The 27,039-nt window shown below is 46.9% G+C and overlaps 1 protein-coding gene across 3 annotated transcripts in view; it reads left to right on the top strand.

Annotated features, from left to right (window-relative positions):
- The window catches only part of smoc1 (SPARC related modular calcium binding 1), a 288,182-nt gene extending 262,777 nt beyond the window's left edge, over window positions 1-25,405 (top strand). For all 3 annotated transcript variants that reach the window (XM_038784692.1, XM_038784682.1, XM_038784701.1), the window contains exons 12-13: window positions 5,435-5,488; window positions 24,783-25,405. In XM_038784692.1, coding sequence (XP_038640620.1) covers window positions 5,435-5,488; window positions 24,783-24,799 — 71 coding nt within the window. In that variant the 3' untranslated portion in view covers window positions 24,800-25,405. The remainder of the gene's footprint in view (window positions 1-5,434; window positions 5,489-24,782) is intronic.
- The last annotated feature ends 1,634 nt before the right edge of the window (window positions 25,406-27,039 follow it).

Here is a 27,039-nt window from a genome sequence, read left to right as displayed (position 1 = left end):
GCCTTTCAAACCACGACTTTTAAAAACATGACCGCAGCAGTCACACACGCTTCCCAGGCTTTTAACCCCTGTTGCACCAAATACATATAATACACTATATCTGAAATACCTACATTTATCACTCAGGTCTCGTCTTAAGACTTTGCCTCTGTGAGTAAACTAAGGTCCTTGAGCCCACCTGAGAAGCTGAGCTTCTTTAAACTAGGAATTATTCTTGTTGTTCTCTTCAAGATCTTTCCCAAGGGCACTATATCACACAGCATGTGAGGGCAATTAAAACTGAGCACAGCGGCCCAGACCAGCGGTCCGACCAGAGTGCTGTATAATGTTAAAATTATATCCATTGATTAATAGTGAATGGTTCTATTGATGCAACCCAATGGTCTTGTTAGCTTTAGCTACAGTTTCTCCACATGAGCCTTATGGTTTCAGTTAAATACACAACTATTCTCAAACAAGGGCATTATTTGCAGCCATAGCCATTGCTAGCAGATCTTGCGGCACAAGTTAGGGGTCTTGGGTCCCTACCTCTGGACCAGAAGATCTGGGTTTGAGTACAATGGCAGGACTTGTTGGCCACAGAAAGAGTGTTTATAATGTGGTTCAGTTGCTATAATCAGCTTGGGAATCCTTCCCCATTATTCCCCAAAGGGAAAGAAGTGTGCATGTGAAGGCATGCTTTAGAAACAGCCCGGAGATGGATCTTGGTAGCATGGAGGAGCCCGGAGATTGATCTTTTTAGCATGGAGGAGCCCGGGGTGGATCTTGTTAGCATGGAGGTGCCCGGAGATGGATGTTGTTAGCATGTAGGAGCCCGGAGATGGATCTTGTTAGCATGGAGGAGCCCGGAGATGGATCTTGTTAGCATGGAGGAGCCCGGAGATGGATCTTGTTAGCATGGAGGAGCCCGGAGATGGATGTTGTTAGCATGGAGGAGCCCGGAGATGGATCTTGTTAGCATGGAGGAGCCCAGAGATGGATCTTGTTAGCATGGAGGGACCCGGAGACGGATCTTGTTTGCGTGGAGGAGCCCGGAGATGGATCTTGTTAGCATGGAGGAGCCCGGAGATGGATCTTGTTAGCATGGAGGTGCCCGGAGATGGATCTTGGTAGCATGGAGGAGCCCGGAAGGGGATCTTTTTAGCATGGAGGAGCCCGGAGATGGATCTTGTAGCATGGAGGAGCCCGGAGATGGATCTTGTAGCATGGAGGGACCCGGAGATGGATCTTGTTAGCATGGAGGAGCCCGGAAGGGGATCTTGTTAGCATGGAGGAGCCCGGAGATGGATCTTGTTAGCATGGAGGAGCCCAGAGATGGATCTTGTAGCATGGAGGAGCCCGGAAGGGGATCTTTTTAGCATGGAGGAGCCCGGAGATGGATCTTGTAGCATGGAGGAGCCCGGAGATGGATCTTGTAGCATGGAGGGACCCGGAGATGGATCTTGTTAGCATGGAGGAGCCCGGAAGGGGATCTTGTTAGCATGGAGGAGCCCGGAGATGGATCTTGTTAGCATGGAGGAGCCCAGAGATGGATCTTGTAGCATGGAGGAGCCCGGAAGGGGATCTTGTTAGCATGGAGGAGCCCAGAGATGGATCTTGTTGGCATGGAGGAGCCCGGAGATGGATCTTGTTGGCATGGAGGAGCCCGGAGATGGCTCTTGTTAGCATGGAGGTGCCCGGAGATGGATCTTGTTAGCGTGGAGGAGCCCGGAGATGGATCTTGTTAGCGTGGAGGGACCCGGAGACGGATCTTGTAGCATGGAAGAGCCCGGAAGGGGATCTTGTTAGCATGGAGGAGCCCGGAGATGGATCTTGTTAGCATGTAGGAGCCCGGAGATGGATGTTGTTAGCATGGAGGAGCCCGGAGATGGATCGTGTTAGCATGGAGGAGCCCGGAGATGGATTGTGTTAGCATGGAGGAGCCCGGAGATGGATCTTGTTAGCGTGGAGGAGCCCGGAGATGGATCTTGGTAGCGTGGAGGGACCCGGAGACGGATCTTGGTAGCATGGAGGAGCCCGGAGATGGATCTTGTTGGCATGGAGGAGCCCGGAGATGGATCCTGTTGGCATAGAGGAGCCCGGAGATGGATCTTGTTGGCATGGAGGAGCTCCGAGATAGATCTTGTCAGCATGGAGGAGCCTGGAGACGGATCTTGTTAGCATGGAAGAGCGCAGAGCTGGATTTTGTTAGCATGGAGAGCCCGGAGGCGGATCTTGTTCGCATGGAGGGACCCGGAATGCCCAAAGTTGGGTGTGTGGTTTTGTGACATGGCCGGGTTTCTCAGGCTTGAGAAGATCAAGTTCACCCTGAGGGGATCAAAAAGGGAGGCATGGGGAGTTGGGTAAGGTGGGGGAAGTTTGGTGGGGAATTGTTGTTGGGGTGTTGTTTACGTAAGCCATGTTGGCTGGGTTTTGTTGTTGTTGGTGTGTGTTTGCTTAGTCTGTTAAAATTTATAAATGCCTAAATAAAATGTTTTAAAAAAAAACAATTGTAGTTGCCAGGCAGTAAGGCAGATAGCGTAAATTGCAAGATCTGTGAATATTGTTGTATTGCCCTCTCTGTTGTGAGGTATAAATAAAGTTAGCTCAATAATAGCTGCTGCAGGGAGTCCACATGTTAATCTTTACTCAGTGCAATACATGAGAGAAAAGATGGTGATGAGGATGTGTTGGAATGAAATTTTATTTTCCGGAATTAAGCACTGAAGAACTTTGGGGTGCATTTTTGGAACTGCTAAAATTGATTCTTTCAGAAGTTTGAAAGATAGGTCCATATGCACAAAGTATTCAGGTAAACACAGTGAGTCAGCATGATACACAATTGAAAAGTTGACTCTGAAAGCATATTGGGGGACAATGGGGGAAATTGAGGACTGGGGTAATTACGAACAAAGGTTCCACATTTTGCTGAAAGTTAAAGTAAATATTTTCCTCACCGTGATGGACAAGATATTTGTGAAGTGGTGTCAAACCAGTGTTAGCTGTGAGACTACAATACGATGGAATATTGTGAAATTCATGAAATATTGGATTCATATTATGGCATGACTAAGAATGAAATTGCACTGAGTGTTATGTTCCATCAAAGGAAGCAGTTGCCAAGCGAGAATGCCCTCTTCGTCAAGGTGGGCCGCATATTCAAGCCTGCCATCCACCTGGGGTGGTGGAAGAAGCAGTCAAAGCTGCCAACCTCACCAGGAGGTGACAGCCTGAAGGGATGGAGGAGTGGGGGATCACTGGTGAGGTCTCTGCCCTGAGAGTGGCAGAGAACCAGGGAGGGCTCCTAAAATCACAATGCAGGTATCCCCTGGTTGGAGTCCTTGGGGCAGCGCTTATGAGGCTGTTTTTTGTGCATTCCAAAATTTCTGCCTATACGTCTCAGGAGCAACTAAGGACGCACTGGGATAGCTTTCTTTACTACATATAATGTACAGATGCCTCTTCCGACAATGATGCATATACCTCACTAGCTCTACCTACTAGTCCACTTTGTAAAAATAATGTCCAAATTTCCCGTCCATCCCCGATAACCTTTCATCCCCTTTGTTGCGTTATGCTTCTTCGTGTAGCATAAGCTGCTTCCTTGATGTACTCTTTGACAAAGGAAGGTCCAGATTTTGTAATGAGTTCAAAATGTTTATTGAACTATTTACGAATTCTTAAACAAGTTCGATTCTCCTGCTAATCTAACTAGTAACTCAGTCTAACTAACCAGTCTGCTCTAAGCCACGTGCTGGGTGTGATGCTTCTGATCAACCCTGATGTACTCTCTAGTTTTGAGTCTGTGGAAAGAGAAAGAGCATGTGTGCCCTGTCCTTTTATATGGGTTGTGTAATGCCCCCTTGTAGTAATGCCACCTCTGGGTGTCCTGATTACCCATTGGTTGTGTCCTGTTGTAATGACCCATTGGCTGTATGTCTGTCTGTCATGACATATCTGGTGCTCCCTCTAGTGGTTACTTAGTTGTAGTGTATTTACATTAACCCCTTGTTTGATGCATATCACCACACCCTTCCTTATCAAGAATCATTCTACCTCTGCCTTCAAAATATTCAAATCTTTGCGCCCACTGTCTTTTGAGGAAGAGATCTCCAGAGACTCATTACGCTCTGAGCGAAAAACATTCTCCTCATCTCTATCCTAAATGGGCGACTCCTTATTTTTAAACAGTGACCCCTAGTTCTGGATTCTCCCACAAGAAGAAACATCATCTCCACACCCACCCTGTCAATACCCCTCAGCATTATGTATGTTTCACTCAAGTTGCCTCTTACTATTTTAAACTCCAGTGGATAAAGCCTCGCCTGTCCAACCTTTCCTCACAGGCCAACCCGCCCAATCCAGGCGTTAGTCTTGTAAACATTCCCTGAATGGTTTCCAACACATTTGCATCCTTCTGAAAATAAGGTGACCAATATAGTACACAATACACCAGGTGTAGTCTCAGAAATGCTCTGTATAACCTCTCTACATTTTTATTCAATTGCTCTTGCAATAAATTATATTCTATTAGCTTTCCTAATTACTTGTACCTGCATTCCAGCCTTTTGTGATTCAGGCACGTGAACACCTAGATCTCTCTGTACCTCACAGCTCTGCAATTTCGGCATTTAGTTAATATGCTTTTTTTATTCTTCCTGCCAGAACAGGCAATTTCACATATTCCTGAACTATACTCCATTTGCCAGGTCTTTACCCACTTACTTAACACATCTACATCCTGTTGTATCCTCCTTTTGACATCTTATTAACCTACCTATCTTTGTGTCATCAGCAAAGTTAGCAACCGTACCTTCAATCCGGTCGTCCAAGTCATTTATATACATTGTTGAGGACCCAGCACTAATCCCCATGGCACACCACTCATTACATCATCCCAACCATAAAAAGATCCATTTATACCTACTCTCTGTTGTCTGCCAGCTAGCCAATCTTGTATCCATGCCAATATGTGACCGCCTACACCATGCTTTCCAATTGACGTAGGAAGGTCAGGCGGCATGTTGGCTGCCTAATGGCTGGAGTGTGGGCAAAGTCATGTGATGAAACCTCCAGGAATAGATTTAATCACAGTTGGCAACCCTACTTTAAAAATGGGAGCTGTTTAATGATTTGCCAGAATGTTGGCAGAATACCATGATGTTTTCAGTTGCTTTTCTTATCAATTTTCTCATTGCCTTTTTTCTTGCTGGGCTTGGTTTCCATGGCTACTTGATTTCCCCCAGTAACTTGCCCAACTGACAGTTCTGTATGTGTGAACCGGGTTGGGGGGTGGCTGAGGGGTGGGGAGGATAGCAGGAGCCTTGGATGGTTGTCCCTCTGGCTGGCTGTTGGCCGCACTCCATTCTGATCATCGATCTGAAAATGCTTACATTTCCCTGCTATTGTCATGGCAACTAAATTAACCTTTGACTATTTTGTCTTTACTTCACAGGTAGCAGTGCTGGTGGCCTCTCAACTGGAAGAAGACAAGGAGCGAACCCTTTCAGTAAGGCTTTGCTTTTCTCACTGCTTGCAGCTATCACTGACTGGGATCTGACTCCCAGGGTTGGGGTGATTTGAAGGGTGCGGCTGGAGAATGGAGCAAAGTAGAATCCTCTAAATTAAAGCAAAAAAGGTTAATCTCCCCCCCCCCCCCCCCCCCCCCCTCCTCTCCAGAAATGTCGCGTTTAAGGATTGCGTGGCACCTTGCTTAAATTCCTTTGCACTGCTGGAGACTAAGGCAAGATACTGTTTCCCCCAAAAGCCTAAAGAGGAAAATATTTGGCTCAAGCTAGTTGTCTACAATACTTTGCAGTTAAGATGCATCATGTCGCACTGATATCATAGATCAGAGAATTCCTACAGTGCAGAAGGAGGCCATTTGGCCCATCGAATCTGCACTGACCCTCTGAAAGAGTGCCCCCCGCCCAGCCCTATCCCCATAACCCCACTTATCCTGCACACCCTGGACACAAAGGCCCAATTTTAGCACGGCCAATCCACCTGACCTACACATCTTTGAATTGTGGGAGCAAACCTGAGCATCTGGAGGAAACCCACACAGACATGGAGAGAACTTGCAAACTGAACAGACAGTCACCCAAGGCTGGAATCAAACCGGGTTCCCTGTCACTGTGAGGCAGCAGTGCTAACCACTATGTTACCGTATCTGTTGTAGTGGAAAAAAACATTTCAGATCATGTGACAGGAGGAGAGAAATGGGAACAGTGAACAAGGGGTGGGGTAAATGCACACAAAGGGGGAAGCAACCACATGATCAAAGTGCAAAGTGTTTAGAAGCCTAGGGAAAGAAAGGTGATGAGATGTCGCGCTTTAGGGAGAAACTTCCAATGAGTTAGGCCATGCCGATTGAAAAATTAGGGTCCTATTGTGGAGAGAAAGGACAACCAATAAGAGGAGCAGTTGGACTAATGGTACATTGAGGGGACATTATTCTTTGTCCATTTGAACTATCAAATACACACATGCTTCTAATATTATAGATTTTAATTTTCTTTTTGATATTGGGCTACTGTCCAATTTGCATTTACATAGCCTGTCTCACCTTTTGCGGACAGTGCATCGCTTTTTAAGTGTAGCTACTATACAAGGCAGCCGATTTGAATGGCCAGTTCATAAAGCCATAGAACCAGAGAATCCCCACAGTGCAGAAGGAGGACATTCAGCCCATCGAGTCAGCACCCCGCTCTCTGAAAGAACACCCTACCCAGGCCCACTCTCCCGCCCTTACCCATAATCCCGTAACCCACCCTGCCCTGCACATCTTTGGACTGTGGGAGGAAACTGGGACACCCGGAGGAAACCCACACAGACACAGGGAGCATGTGCAAACTTCACACGTGTACAAGGCCGGAATTGAACCTGGGTCCTTGGCGCTGTGAGGCAGCATTGCTAACCACTGTGCCACCATCCTGCCAACTTCTCCTCATCATTTATCATGTTAAAGGCCCAAGTCTTGCGAGTATTTCCTGAGCATATTTCATTACATCAGTGTTTTTGTAGAGAGAGAGAGAACCCAGAGTTTTGCACAGTACCTGTATTGCAAATGTCACCATATGGATGAGTTACCCCAGCGTGCCATACTTTTCATGTATAATCAAATATCCAGAAGATCCAGTTCTGTACTGAAGCAACCTTTGAGTTAACCAGCCAACATGGATGGGATATTTTCACTGAACTGATGATAATCGCAAACAGCAGCTTTTCCATTGTTGCTGCAATGACCACCCATCCACTCTGTACAGATGTTTCCTGTTCCATTGTGTGTTACTTTCCATTTATCCACATTAAATAACAGATGCTATTTCTTAACCCATCTACTTAACTTGTCCAGATTCTTTTGAGCACCATCAATGTCCCTTTCCAAAGGTCACCTCGCCACATAGTTTGGTACCATCAGCTAATTTAATTCATGGCATGGAAATGTGTTATCATTGCTGAATCGATCGTTGCTGAATCGTTTGAGCGGTGGGGGACACTGGATCGCTCAGCATTCAGATATCATGACTTAGCCTCCTGTTCTACACACTACCTTTTATTGCCAACCCAATTTGAAGTTCAGTTTTCATTGGTTATGTACACACAACACCAATATACTTAGAAGGGGTTCACTCAACAAAATGAGTTCCATCCTCAAAGAATTCTGGTTGATTGGTGATACATGCCTTATTGCTTATCACCAGGAATCTCTGCCATTCTTACCACCTGCCATTTGCATATGTTGGAAAGATTTGCAAGCTGGTACCCAAACTGTTTGACCGCGTTATGAACGCACCTTCCTTGGCCCTCAAGCCCTGGGACTCGAACCTGGAGCTCCTGGCTCAGAGGCAGGGACGCCACCTACTGTGTTGTGCCACCCTGGGCAGCTGCGTGGTCAATTCCAGCCCCACATGCCCTGGAGTCACAACACAATTGAATTAAACAACAATTCTTATAAAAAATCCCAAAGTCTTTGGCCAATAATTAGTCACCAGATTTGTATGTTGAAACACAATTACTGTTTATATGCAGTGAATACAATTGGATATCAACAAGCTAACCTACTACCCCCAGCCCGCGACATCCCGGAGCATCAGTGTTGGAACGACACTGACTTTCCATCACAGCTGTCTCCAACACCCTGCACCACCCCAGAGACACTCACCTCAGTTCGGCATTATCATGAAGAAGCTCCTGGGACACTGTCTGACACACATTACACACGTGGAGCAGTACATCAGGTGTAGGTAGGAACCCCCAAGGGGGCGGACGATCAGAGTGGCAACGGGTGATGGCTGCGGGCTTCGACAGCCTTGCCCAGTGGCTGGCTGACCTGAGCCAGTCCCAGAGGGATGTGGCAGAGTCCCCAGAGGGAGGTGGCCATGAGCATTGAGACCTAGGTTGAGTCAGGAGCGGGCCTCTAGGACTGGCAGCACCAGCTCACGGGGACCCCCCGGGAGCTCGCTCTGGCTGCACTTCTGCCCCAAGGAGTAGCCCAAGGGCTATTGGGCATCGGGCACCCCGAGGGAGGAGGAGGTGATGGCGTGTCTCTGCTGGTCACCTCCACAGGAGAGGTGCCGGAACACCATAGCGCCTCTTACTCCCCTCCCCCCACACCCCCTGCGTCCTGTCCCTTGCGCATCCGATGTGCAACAGGCAGAATGCGGTGGTACCAGGCCACCTGCTATACCCCAGAGACAACTGGTCCCAGTCGTTCCAGAGGGCAGCAGTCAAAGGAGACCCAGGTCACAGGGCAGGAATGGCAGCAGGCTGCCTCTACCCCTGATGTACCGCTTGAGAAGCCACCAAGATGGAGCGTTAGGGTAGGTACGGCCAGAAAGTCAGACACTAGTTAAGCTTACACGGATGCAATACACAGGATAGTATAAGGGGCTAGGGCACAAACCTGCAGAAACATGTTCACCTGTTCACAATAAACACCGGTTCAAAAACATTCCAACCTGCCTCGGTTCTCTGTCAGAAGGGTGTGCGGGATGGGCTGGCCTGGCTGCAGTGGTGGTACTGTAAGGCGGGGATGGGCGGCGTTTGGAGGTGGGCACGGTGCCAGGGCTTCCAGGTTGGCCACCACTCATCGCCCTGGTACCCAGGCCAGCCCCCTCCATCTCTGCAAGCCCGTCCCCATCTGCGCCAGCCCAATGGTTTGGTGGCACTGTGCGATGGAATGGCCAGCTCACACGTAGGGATCACCCAGGCAGATGGTGGAGAATGCTACCGTGAGCAGGGGTCAGGAGTTGTTGAAAGATGTGGAGCACCAGAGCTCGTCGCAGAGTGGGTTGTCATCGCTGTCTATCCCATGGACCACACCTACAGCTACTGCCAACCCATGGCTCGCACCCTGTAGTGAGATATAGGATCGCGAAGAGGGTTGTAGTTGGGGTAAGGGACATGGCAAAAGGTGCTCGGGTGGAGGCTGTGGGAGGGGATGTTCATGCTGCCGTCGGCCAGATCCCCTAGTTGGCGAACCTGGAGGCAATTAGAGCGTCCCGTGCATAGTGGCCCTATCGCACACATTGTGCGGCCTCCTCTGCCTGCCCAGGCCCCAATACCTGCCATCCTCGTCCTTCTCCTCATTGTTGGGATGAGGCCTGTCTTTCATCCTTCTCCTCCAGCATGTCATCCCTCTGTTGTGCGATGTTGTGGAGGATGCAGCAGGCTCCACGATGTGGGAGACTCTCCTACTGGAGGTGCCAATCAACATAATCTTCAGACAGAAATGCAAGTGGATGATCCATCTCGATCCCCTCCGGAGGTCCCCAGTGTTATAGATGTCAGTCTTCAGCTTATACGATTCATTCCACGTGATATCAAGAAATGGCTTAATGCACTGGATACTGTAAAGGCTATGTGTGCAATAATTCCAGCAATAATACTGAAGACTTATGTTCCAGAACTTGCCGCATCTATAGCCAAGCTGTTCCAGTACAGCTACAACACTAGCATCTACCCGGCAATGTGGAAAATTGCCCAATGATTTTCTGTGCACAAGAAACAGGACAGATGCAACCCAGCCAATTACTGCCCTATCAGTCTACTCTCCATTACCAGCAAAGTGATGGAAGGAGTCATCAACAGTGCTATCAAGCGACACTTACTCAGCAATAACCTGCTCACGGACGCTCAGTTTGGGTGCCGCCAGGGTCACTCAGCACTTGACCTCATTACAACCTTGGTTCAATCATGGACAAAAGAGCTGAATGCCAGAGGTGAGGTGAGAGTGACTGCCCTTGACATCACGGCAGTGTTTGACCGAGTATGGAATCAAGGAGCCCTAGCTAAACTGGAGTCAATGGGAATCAGGGGGAAAACCCTCCGCTGGTTGGAGTCATACCTGGCACAAAGGAAGAAGGTTGTGGTGGTTGGAGGTCAATCATCTCAGCTCCAGGACATTACTGCAGGAGTTCCTTACGGTAGTGTCCTAAACCCAATTATCTTCAGCTGCTTCATCAATGACCTCCCATCCATTATAAGGTTAGAAGTGGGGATGTTTGGAGAGGACTGGACAATGCTCAGCACCATTCGCGGCGACTCAGATAATGAAGCAGTCCACGTACAAATGGAGCAAGACCCAGACAATATCTAGGCTTGGGCTGACAAATGGCAAGTTACATTTGTGCCACACAAGTGCCAGGCAATGACCATCTCCCACAAGAGTGGATCTAACCACCACCACTGCCTGACATTCAATGGCATTGCCATCACTGAATCCCCCCCCCATCAACATCCTGGGAGTTGCCATTGATCAGTAACTGACCTGGACTAGCCGCATTAATACTGTGGCTACCAGGGCAGGTCAAAGGCTAGGAGTCCTACGGCGAGTAACTCACCTCCTGACCCCCCAAGGTTTGTCCATCATCTACAAGGCCCATCCCCTGGTTAAACCCCCCCATCCCCGGTCACCACCTGCTACTACACCCCTGGCCTTGATAGTTTCCCCCCTCAGCCAGCCATGCCACCGACAACAGCGGCAGCACATGGTCGTGCCTCTGGGCGCATGTCCTACCTCCTCTCTCTCCCTCAGAACCAGTTTTCCGATTTTTGAAACTGCACGTGAACTTCACCGTCGGTAATTCCTCCTGTCGGAGGCGGAGCATTGCGAGAGCCACGAAGAATACCGGGCTGGGGCAGGTAATGGTATGCCAACGGTATTTACTGTATCTGCAGTGTAGAACGCATTCACGCCACTGTCGGGTCATCGGAGCATGGCTTTGCGTTGGTCACCCAGTGCAGGCCTTGATTTTCAGTTAAGCTTCGATTCTCTGCCTGATCATGTTTCGCGATTCTGGCGTCACTAAACGGAGAATCCCGCTTCCAATGGTGGTTCTTTAGCACGTTTTCTTCAAGCATGCTAGTTGATCAAAGTACTTTGCTTGTAGCCAGTAAGGATTTTCTCTGTCGCTTAGAAATGTATTACTCACGGACCTGGAGAGGTCCCTTCACTTCACATCAAAATCACATTGTGGTTTATTTTCAGGCTTCAGCCTTTACTGGAGAGAGAGTTGGTCAGTTTACGTCAGCCTTTTATGCAGAGAGAGTTGGTTGGCCCTGGACTCTGCTGGCACAGCCTGTAATGGTTCTCCTGTACATAGATTCATCCATGCTCCTCGCCAGTTCAGAAACACAATCTTTCTGGAGAAAAGTAGAGAAGGTAGAAGACAGTAGTCCTTCCTCAGGTCTGCCAGGAGTCGACCTGAAACTAACACTCAAACTCTTGAAGCTCTGAAACATTCCAGTTATCCCACATTAAAGCAGACCAAGGCAGGCCAGCAGCACGGTTCAATTCCCGTACCAGCCTCCCCGAACAGGTGCTGGAATGTGGCGACTAGGGGCCACAGACCCAATCACCACCTGTTACCAGGCAGAGGACAGCCTATTGGGCCAATTCATTGACCACCAGCCAAATCGATCAAACCGAGTCATCACTGATGCCGGCCAATCTATGTCATTGGTGCCAGTCCATCTGCAATTCGCAATTTTAATCAGTGCAGCCATCTTGGATCCTTCTGTGTGAATAAAAGACACAGGCTGCCTTAAAGAAACATTTCCACAACTCATCCATGGATCAAAAATGTAACGGCAAAAATAAAAGAAAGAGGAAATAAGGGAATAAACACAAAGTAACAACAGGACTACTAAAGATTTCAAAATATGCTCACCTGGCTTGAAGCTGAGCAGCAAAGAAGCTGTCAATGTGCTACCAATGATATGAAATGAAAATCGCTTACTGTCACGAGTAGGCTTCAATGAAGTTACTGTGAAAAGCCCCTAGTCGCCACATTCCAGCACCTGTTCGGGGAGGCTGGTACGGGAATTGAACCGTGCTGCTGGCCTGCCTTGGTCTGCTTTAAAAGCCAGCGATTTAGCACAGTGTGCTAAACCAGCCCCTATGGAACTGATGAGGAAATTCTCTCAGCAGGGTCCAACCAGTGGCTCTGTGTCACATGGATGATCTATAAGTGTGAATACTTTAAAAAGGGAAATCAACTTTTACAAATAGTGAAACTGAAACTAAGAAGTACTTTGTGGCGAAGTATTAGCCACCAGTAACGATCTGTATTGTACCTACCATACTCGTACTTGGCTTGAGAACAGGAAGCACAATATAGCTGACAGCAAACAGTAAGAGACTTCGGGAGGAAAAAGGAAATTTAGTTTAATGGGTAGACAGATATCTAATTAATGTGAGAGACTGCAGTGTGGACTTGAGGTGTGGGTATAAACAAATTGCTCCAAGATTTGGGTGTGCTAGTTGACATTCCCCTCTGAATAATCTTGACTTGAAGAATGAGCAGAGGCCACCAGCGAAATGCTCCGACCCCCCCGCTGGGTCGGACAATGCGGGGGGGGCAGCGTGATTCCCATCCCGCTGCTCCGAAGCCGGCTGCCGTATTCTCCGGTGCTGGTTTTTGGGCGGGGCCAAGGTTCATGCCGCGCCGGTCGGGGGCCATTGGCAGTGGCCCTCCCTGGCAATTCTCCAGGCCCCTATGGGCCGAGCGGCCATTGGCTTTTAGCCAGTCCCACCGGTGTGGGTTAGACACGGTGCCACATGGTGGGACTTGGCAGGTAAGTCAGCTTGGGCGGTCCTCGGGGGGGGGGGGGGGGCAGGGGGATCCGACCCAGGGGGGCCCCCTACGGTGGTCTGGCCCGCGATTGGGGCCCACCGATCTGCAGGTGGGCCTGTGCCGTGAGGGCATTTCTTCCTTCCGCGCCAGCCCCTGTAGGGCTCTGCCATGGCCGGCCCGGAGAAGACACCCCCGTGCGCAAGCACAGAATACGCCGGCAGTTCCACACGTGCGCGGGATCATGCCGGCCCTTTGGCGCATGCATGGACTCGCTGGCTGGCGCGGTGTCAACCCCTCCGACATCCACCTAGCCCCCGAAAGTGCAGAGAATTCCACACTTTTGGGGGCTGTTGATGCCGGTGTGGTTCGCACCCGTTTTCCCGCCGGCGAATCCCGGCCCACAAAGAGCAAGACGAGTGGTTGGAAGAGGGAGGTGGATGTGGGCTGGGCGGCTGTCGGAAAGGGCTCTGAGCATGAGACCATATTTTCCATGGTGTTCATTGAACGATTCTCTGACCTGATCCCCTGTGGAGAACAATAAATGCACCATTTGCACTTCAGTAAGGATGTTGTCACAGATGTGCCATCTGCTGCAGTCACAACTGAAGGGGGAGAATTGCATATACCGTGACTGCAAAGCACTCCTTCCAGGCTGGGGATGGAGATATTTGCAGCATCTCTCAGTTTGCTATCCACTGTTCCAACAGGGAAATCACTGAGACTCCCTGCTTACAAGAGCTTTCATTCCCTCTTGCCAATGGCAAGTAGACAGAGTGAGCCTGTGCCTTTGGTAGGATTTCTGCTTTCCACATAGTGAGGCTACCATCAATTGCTTTGCAGGCACTACATGCCAGCTACGCTCTTTTCCTGAACCAAATGTTGACTCCTCTCTCTCAACATCCAGCTGTTGTGTGAACAAAGGCAGTTCAATGTTCAATATCCTGGCAGCAGTTATGGTGGCCGCCCGCTGTGCCAGCTGCATTTGAGCCCCCGTTATAAACCAAGGGGTGGTTACTGGGTAACCAGGGCAATCTGTTGACTACATGGCTGATGACTACAGTGCGCACTCCTGAGTGCTTTGGTTGATTAAGCTATGGCACTTCAAGTTTATAAACAGATACACAAAACACAAGAGCAAAGTGTTAATGATACATTTTTACAGCTAATTGGGTTAAGCCACAAAATACAGCATACGGGATAAAAGTAAATAAAATACAGCATACTGTTTTGGCATCCAATTTGAGTAAATGAACTAAAGCCCTGGTAAGAAAACCGCATAGATCCATCAGAATGAAGCCAGAGATGAAAGATTATAGCTATGGGGAGACATTGGAGATATTTGGACTAATTCCACTGGGCCAGTGAAAGTATAAGATTTAATTAAGGCTTTTAAGATTTGGGGGGTCAATGATGTAGCATCATCAATTTAAAAGTATCAGGGGGAGTAAGGAGAGATGTTGAGATAAAAACATTCAGTCGGTTCATCAACTGCTTTACCACGGAGAGTGGTAGAGGTAGAGTCAATTTTGTGTTTTGAGGGGAAATTGGATCATTAGGGGCGACACGGTGACACAATGGTTAGCACTGCTGCCTCGCAGTCTAGGGACCTGGGTTTGACTCCAGCCTTGGGTGACTGGCTGTGTGGAGTCTCCACGTTCTCCCCGTGTCTGCATGGGTTTCCTCCGGGTGCTCCGCATTTCCTCCCACAGTCCAAAGATGTGCAGGATAGGTGGACTGACTATGCAAAACATTACCCCTTGGTGTCCAAAGATGTGTGGGTTAGGTGGGGTTATGGGGATAGGGCAGGGGAGTGCCGGTGCAGACACGATTCAGACTCCTTCTGCACTGTAAGGATTCTCTGAATGTGGGAGGGATGGTGACAGAGTGACAATGCCTCTCGACTATTAATACAGAGGCCCAGGCTGATGCTCTGGGTACATTGATTCAAATCCAACCAAAGAGGCAGCTGCAATTTAAATTCAAGTCATCAATCTGGAAAAGGAAGCTGGTCTCAGTAATGATGACCATGGCAATTGTAATTGATTGTCATAAACTGGTTCACTAATGTCTATATAAAGTACAAATTTCCTTTAGGAGGTGCGAGATGTGGCATAGCCTACATTGTGAAAAATGGAAAAAATGAAAATCGCTTATTGTCACGAGTAGGCTTCAATGAAGTTACTGTGAAAGGCCCCTAGTCGCCACATTCCGACGCCTGTCCGGGGAGGCTGGTACGGGAATCGAACCGTGCTGTTGGTCTGCTTTAAAAGCCAGCGATTTAGCCCAGTGAGCTAAACCAGGCCCACAAGGGAGCCATTGTGACTCCCTTGCAACAGAGTTGATCCTTAACTACCTAGACAGCAATACCCACATCACATGAAAGAATAAAGGGAAAACACAGAGTTAGATAGAGGTGATGGAAAAGAGTAGTGAACCAAATAATTTGAAATCAATTTTCAGAAGGACAGATAACCCTTGTTACTGGTTGGCATTGAGAAATTGGGCCATTATTGATTACAGGAGTGCTTAGGAATTCAGAAGCACTCCGTTTCAATATGGGATTCAAGGGGATTGGGTTTTCAAGTGCCCCAGCAAAGGGTAGACACAGATATAGGACGCAGATTCTCGTCCTCCATCTTGCATCAAGCCCTAGACGTTTGCAGAGTGGACAGCTATGCAGCTGCTAAATTTCACCTGAGATTCAAAGGCTTATGGAGGCTGCAAATGTGATGTGAGAAAGCGAGTGGTTTGGGTCCGGAATGCCCTGCCTGGAAGTGTGGCAGAGGCAGATTCAAGTGAGGCATTTGAGAGGGCATTAGATAATCTTTTGAATCAAAACAAACTGCAGGGATACGAGGGGAAAGCCAGGAGAATGGCACAAGGTCATGATGCTTGTTTGGAGAGCTGGTGCAGACATGATGGGCCAAATGGCCTCCTTCTGCACTGTGACAATTCCTGTGATTCTGCATTTTCACGCAGGACCGAGGTACTTACAAGATGGAGAAATTGGACTTTGCACACCACCTAGACATTTCTGGGCAGTCGCATTTAATTTTTTAAAAAAATTTCCAATTGAGGGGCAATTTAGCGTAGCCAATCCACCTACCCTGCACATCTTTGGGATGTAGGGGCGAAACCCACGCAAACACGGGGAGAATTTGCAAACTCCACACGGACAGTGACCCAGGGCCGGGATCGAACCTGGGACCTCGGCGCCATGAGGCAGCAGTGCTAACCACTGTGCTACCATGCTGCCCTGGGAAATGCACACAGCTAAAAATGAGAAAGTAGGGCTAAGTGAGGACATATTGAAACTGAGTGCTTCTGAATTCCTAAGCGCTTCTGTAATCAATAATTTTCCACTGCCCAATTTCTCAATGCCAACAAGTAACAAGGGTTATCCGTCCTTCTTAAAATTGATTTCAAATTACTTGGTTCACTTTACGACAATTTAATGTCGCCGGAGGCTTTATTCAACCTCCCAATAGACCTATTCCTGCCATGAACATGTCAACGCTTGACAGAGGAGAGACAAATGTACCTGTTGCATTTTCTGCTTTTGAATACTATTAAAATCTTCTCTACGAGGTGATTGGCAGTCAGTTTGAGCCTGACAGCCCAATTCTGCTTGTGTCTGACTCACTGGTTCCACGGAGCCCTCTGTCACAAGTTCCACACTGACAGAAACCTCATTATGCTATTGCCGCCGTCCAGTTTTTCCTGTCACCCCTTGTTGACTGGTTGGAAATAGAGCAGCAGCAACTGAGAACTGAGGCAACATATCAAAGGAAAGTGGTTGGAAAACTGCCATTTGAAAACCACCAGCCTTGCTGTCTGACAGGTTAGGAGAACCTACTGAAAAAGAATTGCCCAAGAAAACAAAATCGAGCAAACGGAATTGCAAAAAGGTTTTCTGACAACATTTCCATTCAAAGGGCGGCACAAGGCGTAGTGGTCAGCACTGCTGCCTACGGCCCTGGGTCACTGTCCGCGTAGCGGTTGCACATTCTCCCCGTGTCTGCGTGGGTTTCACCCCCACAACCCAAAGATGTGCAGGTTAGATGGATTGGCCACGCTAAATTGCCCCTTAATTGGAAAAAATAATTGGGTACTCTAAATTTATTAAACAAAAACATTTCCATTCATAATTTTTCCTTTACTAATTAACATTTTTTGGATGTTCATTCTAAGTTACAAAATGAAATCAACTATTTTCCCCGATAATAATAATTGAATAGACCTACCCAGCTGTCTATTGATACCTCCAGTAATGTTTTTGCTGAAAGCTCTAAGCCTCCACCAGAAGCCTGGCATTCGAATTCACAGCGCTATCAATTGCTGTGGCAGGCAGGGTATCTAATGGCACCAGCTGTTACTCAAAACCGTCCCTGGTTTTTAAAGGTTTTCTACCTGGCAAGATGCTGAAAGTGCGAGTTGACAGCAGTGTAGTGGGAGAAACAAGGTACCCGCAACTTGAATGAACAAGCAAGCAAGCGGGTATCTCCTCAGCCAATCAGAATCATGAGTTGAGAAATAAACAGTGCAAAGACTGAGAAGGAAATATAAATTGAAGTGGTAAACTCAATACCAAATTAGGTACAGAAAAATAAATAAAAATTGGAAAGAAAGATTGCATTACGAGAAAAATATAAAGATAGAAAAGCACAGTAAATAAACATAAAACACCGGAAGGCATGAGACACCACACTTTCAAAACATAAACTTTAAATGCCAGAGAGGTAGATTGCAAGTAATTGACACTTACCCCATCATTAAAAGGATACTTAGATTTAACTTTCTGGCTGAGAGTTACCCCCCCCCCCCCCCCCCCCCCCCCCCGTGTCCTTGCTCTGATCTTCTACCCCACCCCACATTACAGGGTTTTCCCTTGCAACCAACCACCGACCCATGCTCAACTCTGTTTGGAGATCCAATGACATGCTTCAATGTAGGCCTGAGTGTAAAACCATCAGTGGCCACCTCCCAGAGAGAAGCAACGTGATGTTTCCACTGGTTCTTCAACCGGCCAATTGCCCTCCATTGCCAACACTAAATTCCTGTCACTGTATATGAGTCATTTGAGACATAGCATATGAACTGCACCAGCCATATAAACACTGCGGCCATACGAGGAAGTCAGAAGGTGGATATTCTCCCCAAAGCCTGTTCCCCACCTACAAGAAACAAGTCAGGAGTGTGATGGAATACTCTCCACTTGCCTGAGCTCTAACAACACTTCAGAAGCTTGTCACAAACCTACAAGTCTAAATGTTGTCCAGATCTTGCTGTATGTGGACAGGAACTACTTCAGTATCTGAATAGTTGCGAATGGATCTGAACACTGTGCAATCATCAGCGATCATCCCCATTATGACAGATGGAAGTTCATTGATGAAGCAGCTGAAGATGGTTAGGCCTAGGAGACTACCTTGACAATCTCCTGCAGTGATGTCCTGGAACTGAGTTGATTGGTCTCCAGAAACCACAACCATCTTCCTTTCTGCCAAGTATGACTCAAGCCAGTGGAGAGTTTTCACCCTGATTCCCATTGACGTCAAGTTTTCTAAGACCACTTGATGCGAGAGGGGGGGTCAATGTCACAGGCAGGCATTCTTATTGCCACACCTCAGGAATTCAGCTCTTTGGTCCATGATGAGACTAAGGCTGTAATCAGGCCTGGAGTTGAGTGACCCTGGCTGAACCCAATCTAAGTATTAATGAGCAAGTTACTGGTCAGTTGGTCAATGGTACAATGACACTTTCCATTACTTTTTTGATGATCAAAAATAGACCTATGGAATGGCTGTATTGGATTTGTCCTTTTTATTTTGTTTTGTGGGGAGAATATACATGGACAATTTTTCACATTGTCAAGTAGATGCCGGTGTTGTAGCTGTGCTGGAAGAGCTAGTTCTGGAGCACAGGTCTTCCGGGATGTTCTCACAGTTTATTCAGGACACTGAGCTGCTTCTTGATAGCACGTGGATTAAACCAAATGGACTGAAGACTGGATTCTATGATGGCGGGGGATTTGAGCAGGAGGAGTTGCGAATGGAACTGAACTCTGCGCAATGACTAGCGAACATCCCCATCTTATAATAAATGGAAGATCATTGTTGAAGCAACTGAAGATGCTTGGACTTCGGGCACTGGTCTGAGGAACTCCTATAATGATGCCCTGGAGCTGAGATGGTTGGCCTTCAACAATCACAAACATCTTCCTTTATGCTAGGTATGACTCCATCCAGTAGAGTTTCCGCTGATTCTATAAGACCACAAGAAATAGAAACGGGAGTAGGCCATTTGGCCACTCAAGTCTGCTCCACCATTGAATAGGATCATGATTGACCTGACATTCCTCACATCCATTTTCCTGTCTTTTCCCCATAAGCTGGATCCCTTTACTGATCAAGAATCTATCGATCTCAGCCTTAAGTGTACATAAAGACTCATCCACCAGAGTTTTGTAGCAAGGAGTTCCAAAGACTCACAACCCTCTGAGATATTAAATTCCTCCTCATCTCAGTCTTACTTGGGCACCCCTTTATTCTGAGACTATGCCCTCTGGTCCGAGACTCTGCCATGAGGGGAGACACCCTCTCAGCATTTGCCCTGTCAAGTCCCTTAAGAATCCTGTATATTTCAATGAGGTTACCTCTCAATCTTTCAAATTCCAATGAGTAGAGTCCCAACCTGTTTAATCTTTGCACATAAGGCAATCCTTCCATACTGAGGATCATCCTAATGAACCTTCCCTGAACCACCTCTGTTTCCTTAAATTGTAGCTAAAGATAGTTCAGAACACTTCAACCTTTTGTCCCTTATATATTTAGCTCCATTGTCATTGAGGATGGGGATGTTCAAGGATCCTCCTGCTCTCGTTTTAAAAACTGGAGAAAGAAATGTTGATATTTTATCCATCATTAAAACAGCGTTAACAATATTATGTTAGAATGGCTGGATGGTTGTCAATCTGCTTCCTAGCCATGGCAGAATCAGGTGTCTGGGGAAGTGAAACATGAAAATAATTGCTTCTGACAAGATGTTTTATTCATCACATATTTGTTTTATTATGCTCAGCTGCCACTGTCTAAAAGGGAAAGTATGGCATAGATTAGAAAACTATTCCCTGCTTTGTTTCTACAGGGTACAATTTACTCATTACACAAATTTTCCCAGAGGTTCACCTTTGTTGCAACATCTGGATCTAATCTGATCTCTGTCAATATATCCTCTTGCCAAATGCCAGCCACGCTACCAGTTTTTCAGCTACTAACACGCTGTGGTCATTCATGCTGCACTGGAGATGTGTTGTTTCACCTGTCATTTTGTTTCAAGTTAAAATGTGAGCGATAGGTTCATTCGAGGAATTTCCTGGACTGGGTCAAAGATCTGTGGCTGTGTACAAATTGTTAAGGGTATTCTACTCGGCTTGGAATCACTCCCCACAAGGTTGGACCCTGGGAGCTGCAAGCAATTGGGAAGATCCATTTATTTAATATTTTTGGCCAGTAGCCAGGTTTTACCTTCCCTTTTGGCATTCTTCATTTTCAATTTAGTGTATTTCTCAACTGTGGAACTGTGGACATTAGGTTTAAAGTCAAGAATATCCGCTGGACCTGAACCCATGATCCTCTCATGAAAAGGTAGAAACATTGTAACGCAAGTCAATAGATCGAGGGAACAATCTACCCAGATGGGATAGAGTCCCCTGATGCACGCGATTAGCCGGGTGTTTCCTGGAGCGCCAGGAAACACCATGCTATCGAACTGCCATTTGGGTAGATTGGGGGCTTCGGTGGAATACATGCAGCCGAGGCCGTACTCAGTCCCGTTTTCTGCACTGAGGATCTCCACGCACCAGAACTCCTCAGTGCAGGATGTGATCGGGAGACTCAAACCCCACACTTACCCATGAGGAGGTCCTTGGGCACCCCCCTGCACCCGCACAGGACACCCCCATGCCCAATCCGTTTCAAAGGAAAAATGCCAGCCTGGCACCACCTGTCTGACACCCTGGCAGTGCCCCTGCCAGATGGTAGTCCCACCTAGGCACCTTAACAGTGCCAGGCTGGCAGTACCAGGGTGCCATCCTGCCCAGCGGCCAAGCACCTGGAGGCACCAATCTTTTGGGAGACCCCCAGGAGTGCCATTCCACCTGGTTCCCATTTGTGGAGACCAGCACTGAATGGCGCTCGCCCAAGATTCCAGCCCCCACACCTTCGGTAGATCATGGGAGTGCATATTAGAGTAGGACTAGTTGCCTCACTCTAATATGCAGATTTGTAAAAATATAATCCACCCACTGTGGCCAGGATTTGCATCGCGCCGTCGGACCATGCGAGACGTGGCGAGCTATGTAGCTCCCAGAAGAGGGATCACCCGGCATCTACTGGCCACGCTGCCTTTCAGGCGTAACACAGCTGGTAGATCCTTCCCCATGTGTTTTGCATTGAGCAAAAGCTTCAGACCTTGGCCGGAATTCTCTGGCTGTTGGGATTTTCCTTACCCGCTGGCAGCGCACCCCTGCTGGTGGGTTTCCCTGTGGCATGGGGTGGCTTCAATGAGAAATCCCATTGCGAGCGGCAGAAAGAGAGAATCTCCCCGCCAGCGACATCGCATTGCCAAGAAACATGCGGCTGGGGAACTGGTGAATCCCACTCTGTATTTTATGCCAGTCAGAATGCCCTTATTGAATGGCACCTTGTCCAGCTCCTTATTGCTATTTTTCCTTTTGTTTTCTGTCCTTCAACTGGGCATCAGTTGGTAGCACTTTTGTTTGCGAAGCATGAGGTTCTGGGTCCCACTCTTGAACTTGAACACAAGGATCAAGCCTGACCTATCAGTGCAGTACTGAGAGAACATTGCTCTGCTGGAGGTGCTGTATATCTGAGGATAAACTGAGGTCCCATTCGAAGCCCTCCGCCCTCATGCAGATGTAAAAGATCTTATGGTTCTATATTGAAGCAGAACTAGGCAGTCATCTCTGATGTCCTGACCAATATTTATTTCTCAATACACATCACACAAAAGAAACAGATCATCTGGTCGTTATTACGTTGGTGCCTGTGACAGCTTGCGGTGCACATATTGGCTGCCACGTTCGCTATATTACAAGGGTGACTACACTTTAAAAAGTACTTCTCAGGCTGTAAATTATCTTGAGATGACCGTGAAGAGCGAATCTGCTGTTATTTCTTAACCCAGCCGACATCATTAAAGTAGAATAACCGCTCGTTGTTGTCTTTGGGGCTTTGGGATGCACACAATCAGTTGTCACATTCACTCCATGGTTCCTATACGTCAGAAGTATTTCATTGGCCACGGCGCAGAGGACACGGCTCCGGGTCACTGTCTGTGGGGAGTTTGCACATTCTCCCCGTGTCTGCATGGGTCTCACCCCCACAACCCAAAGATGTGCAGGGTAGGTGGATTGGCCATGCTAAATTGGAAAAAAAAATTGGGTTCTCTAAATTTATAAAAAAAAGAAGTACTTCATTGGCTGCAAAGCACTTTGGGATGTCCTGAGGTTGTGAAAGAGGCTATATAAATGCAAGTACGTTTTTTCCCCTAACATATATTCAAAATGGCTGAGCTCATATCTCTTCTGAATTCTTCAGACAGACATGTGCTTCCCAGAGGGAGGAAGGGGAGCAAGCGTCACCATGACCAAGTAAATTAGAGAGTAGTCTTGAAAGTATTGAATGAGTAGTCTTCAATGATTAGAGAGTAGTCTTACGATCCCCGTAGAGACTGACAACTTTTAAAAGAAATTTGCAATTCCAGTTAATAGCTGGATGGATGTCCAAAGGTTTCAGGTTTAAGACATTTACTAACAAACTAATTAAAGGCACTTTTGGCGGAACACTATTTTTGTAAGCAACTTATACAAAACAGAACTTCTAACACATCTGAAGAGAAGGTCTACATCATGTGGTCCTTTAAGTAGACATTCAATTCTCCCTGCTCACTCCAAAATAATTCTCAGCTCCCAAGGATTTACTTCTATTCATTTTCTTTCTTATTCTTGTAGTGTGTAACCTCTTCATGGTGCAAGTATTACTGCAGATCCACTCTCTAGCACAAGCTAGGTTATTTTGCCAGCCTTGTTTCAATCCCTCAGAATATGGTCATTAAGTCCGAGCCCAAGCTTCCACTTGTATTCTGGTGAGTGAATCGGAGGATGCTCGGCCTCAAACAGTTTTCTCTTTCCCGTTCTCTGGCAGACTAACCTGTCTGTGATATTCTGTGATATTTTAGGAAACCCTGCAACCTGATATCTGTACCCTTCCAATTTTGACGTCCATTATTGCGGGAATGTGAATCACATGGGCCTAGTATCCAGGTAGAGATGCTGATTAGTTATCCTTGAATGTCCAACTCTCTTTTATTTGGAACTCAATGAACAGGTTAAAGCAAAACTGGTTACAAACCAATATTCCCAACACTGTTCTGGAAAGTGGAGACTCACGGTTTGTCCACTGGCATCACATCTGTCTTCACTGTTCTCTACATGTGTAAGTAGCTTGCACCTTTTCCCCAAATAAGACAATCTAGGCCTTCTTTTAATTTAGCAATCAAGTCATCCAGGTCAGGCACACTTCAGAACATGTCACATGACTCTCTTCATTTTAACTTAAATTAAAGACAGTCCCAAAACATAACAATCCTATAAATCTCATAATTGTAACACTAGCATTTTTGAATAGCTAGGACTAAGTCACCTTCTTGCCATTTCAGAATTGGCAGGAAAGAGAAAATACTTTTTAAAAAAGAAATACTTACGACTACATTTTCAAAGTCTAGCTATTTATATTTAAAAGGGACATCTGTTTATAATTACTCCTTCTGTTTAAAGTATGACGTGGGAAAAGTTATGCAATATGTACTTGACCACAAAAATCAAGGTTGATACTCCAGAGCAGTACTGAGGGAGCACTGCATTGTTGGACGTAGTGTCTGCCTGATGGGATGTTAAACTAAGGCCCCCCCTCTGCCTACTTGATTTAATGTTAAAGTTCCCATTGCACTATCTTGAAGCGGGGCAGGGGAGTTATCAATCAGTGTCACACAAACAGATGATCTGGTCATTATCACATTGGGAGGCCTTGGGGCAAAATGGTGATGTTCGTACTTCTGGCCCAGAAGCTCTGGGTTCAAATTAAATGCCAAGACTTGTTGGCCATGGAAGGAAGGTTCGCTGAGAATCCTTCCATGATCTCCCCACTTTTGCCCAAAGGGATAAAAAAAATGGTGTGGGTGTGAAGGTACGTTTTAAAAAAAAGGTCACATTGTTATTTGTGGGAGCTTGCTGTGTACAAATTAGCAGTCGTGTTTCCTGCATTACAACAGTGACTATACATCAAAAATACTTCATTGGCTGTAAAACAATTTGAGATGTCCTGTGGTTATGAAAAGGACCATATAAAATATATATGCACATTTTTTTGTTATACCTAATTTTAGAGATGGTGAGGTACATCATGCATTAGGTGTTAAGATATTGGTTTGCACCTGGGATTCGGAGAATGGTGAGTTTTCTGCTGGGCAGGGCAAGAAATATGCAAGTTCCAGATTTCTTCATGTTGAGAATTGCATGTTGCTAACGATTACGTGATTGCTCTTTTTTACAGTCAAGTTAAGGTGACGGCCGTAACTACTTGAGTAGTGATGCTAGGCTAGGCCAAATACTAATGTAATCTTATTTCTCTTTGTCTGCAGTAGGACGCTTGGTGTGAATGATAAAGTGGAGCCTTGTAGGAAGACAGTGGACAAAACCAGTGCTTCTATAAGTGGGCACGACAAAATGGCAATAACCTGAATGCAAGAAGTGTCGCCAAAAGTTTGCACTTTTAAAAAAAATTGTATACCATTATAGATTGACTATAGAAGAAAGATGCAAGTTTCTAAACAGCTACTGATTTTTTTTTTTAAAGTTAAACCTTAGTGGTTTGGACAGAACAAAACTTGAGGAGATATTTAATTGTACAGTTCTGGTGTACAGTTGGTTGCATCACTGCGTCTGTGGCATTTAGTGCTGCCCTTGTCCTTAATCACATACAATGTATGTGTGGTTTCTATAATCAACAGGCTTTTCATTGACAGATCCTTTGTTGCTAATTTTAGTCACAACTTGAGGAACAAAGTACGGCTAGTGAAAAAGACTGTTAGAACGGAAGAGAGCTCTACTCCAACAACTAATGGAAGCAATGTCTTGTAGATGATCGAAGCTTACAAAATTATTCAATCTTATGGCTTTTTCTTTCCATTTAAAATAAAATGCATATTGTTTCCCAACATAGTGCATTACTGATTTACTAATAAAGGTATAGATTGAAGACGTTGCACCGTGTATTGATTATCTGTGGTCTCTTGTTTCAGAGTCTTACAGCCTAAATGGCCAAAATGATTCAATTTAGAATGATTGAGCATGTTTGCTGGTGAAGAATTTTCATTCTGATCCCTGCCTTCCTCCAAGCAAGGTGGGTCGGGGGATGGTAGCATAGTGACAATGTTATTCAATTAGTGATCCAGAGGCCTGAATGAATGCTCCGTGGGACATGAGTTCAAATCCAACCGTGTCAGCTGGGGGTGGGGAGACTTTACATTTATTACTAAATCTGCAATAAAATTCTAACTTTGTTAATAATGAAACTACCAGGTTATTGTGAAAAAAAAACACCTACCTCGCTCCTTTCCCTCGGAAGGAAATCTGTTATCATTACCTCGTCCGCCCTACATGTGACTCTTGACCCACAGCAATGTGGTTGACTCTTAACTGCCCTTTAAAATGGCCCAAGCTACTCAGCTTTAGGTGGCTCACCAACACCTTGTCAAGGGAAGTTAGGAAAGGCTGACAGCCAAGAATTAAAAAAAAATGTCTAACTACTCAGTCAATGTGTTCGCTGCTTAAGATCAGTTTAAGTGGGTGGAGACCTTTCTGCCATGTTTTCTTCAGGCTTTGATGTGGGGCTTTTCTTTCAATAGAATTACATTTTAGTACTAGACTAATGAATTTGAATTTTGCTAATACCCTGTCACTGGGGAAACCTGTCATCCTTAACCAGATTGGCCTATGTGCGACTCCAGACGGACAGCAAATGTGGTTGACTCTCAACTGCTCTCTGAAATGGCAAAGCAAGATAATCAATTGAAGGGCAATTGGCAGTGGACAACAAATGCTGGCCTTGCCAGCGATGCCGACATCCCATGAAAGAATACATTTAAAAAAATGAAAAACAATGGACTGGATTATCCACACCCCGACGCAGAAATCGCCACCGGCACGGGGACGGAGAATCCATTTTCCCACAAGGAATCGGGGCTGGCGCCAGCTCCCCAATTCTGCGTGCCTCGAAAAGCGGCGAACTCGCGCTGCCTGGGACCTACCTGGGCCCGTTACCAGAGGCCTGCTCTGCCCCTGACCGGCCGAAGTCCCGATGGCGTGGAACTAATGTGCTCCAGCTGTCGGGTACTCGCTTGGCGGCTGCGGACTCAGTCCACAGCCGCCGTGGTCGGGGTGGGCCAATCGGAGGGCGGGGGGCCTTATCAGCGGCCCGTAAATGCTCGTGCGAGCGTTGAGGGTCGGCCGTGCGGTCGATCGGGGGCTCTCTTTTTTCGGTCCAACTCCACAGTCCGCGTCCGCCATGGAGCACGACGCGGCCGCTGGAGGCCGCCACCGTGCGCATGCACGGCCTCCGAACCGGAAGTGCGGGGGCCCGTATCTGCAGCAAAAGATACAGGTCTGGACCAAGTAGAAGTCTTGATGGGCTGACCTCCATGGGAGGGCTAAGAATTTGTGGTCCTCTGGCGTGAAACTTCACCGTTTGGATAGCGGCGTGGGGACATAGCCGCAATACTGGAGAATCCAGCCCAATACCTGCCTAAACAAATATCCCATTAGAAACTAAAATGGTCCAAGCAATAATCTGTTAGGATATTGAAGATAACTTGAAGATATCACTAACATAAGTCTTAC

Source organism: Scyliorhinus canicula, chromosome 2 (assembly GCF_902713615.1).
Source record: "Scyliorhinus canicula chromosome 2, sScyCan1.1, whole genome shotgun sequence".
Lineage (NCBI taxonomy): Eukaryota > Metazoa > Chordata > Chondrichthyes > Carcharhiniformes > Scyliorhinidae > Scyliorhinus > Scyliorhinus canicula.
The sequence above is the reverse complement of the archived record's forward strand: the minus strand, read 5'-3'. Positions and strand labels throughout refer to the sequence as shown.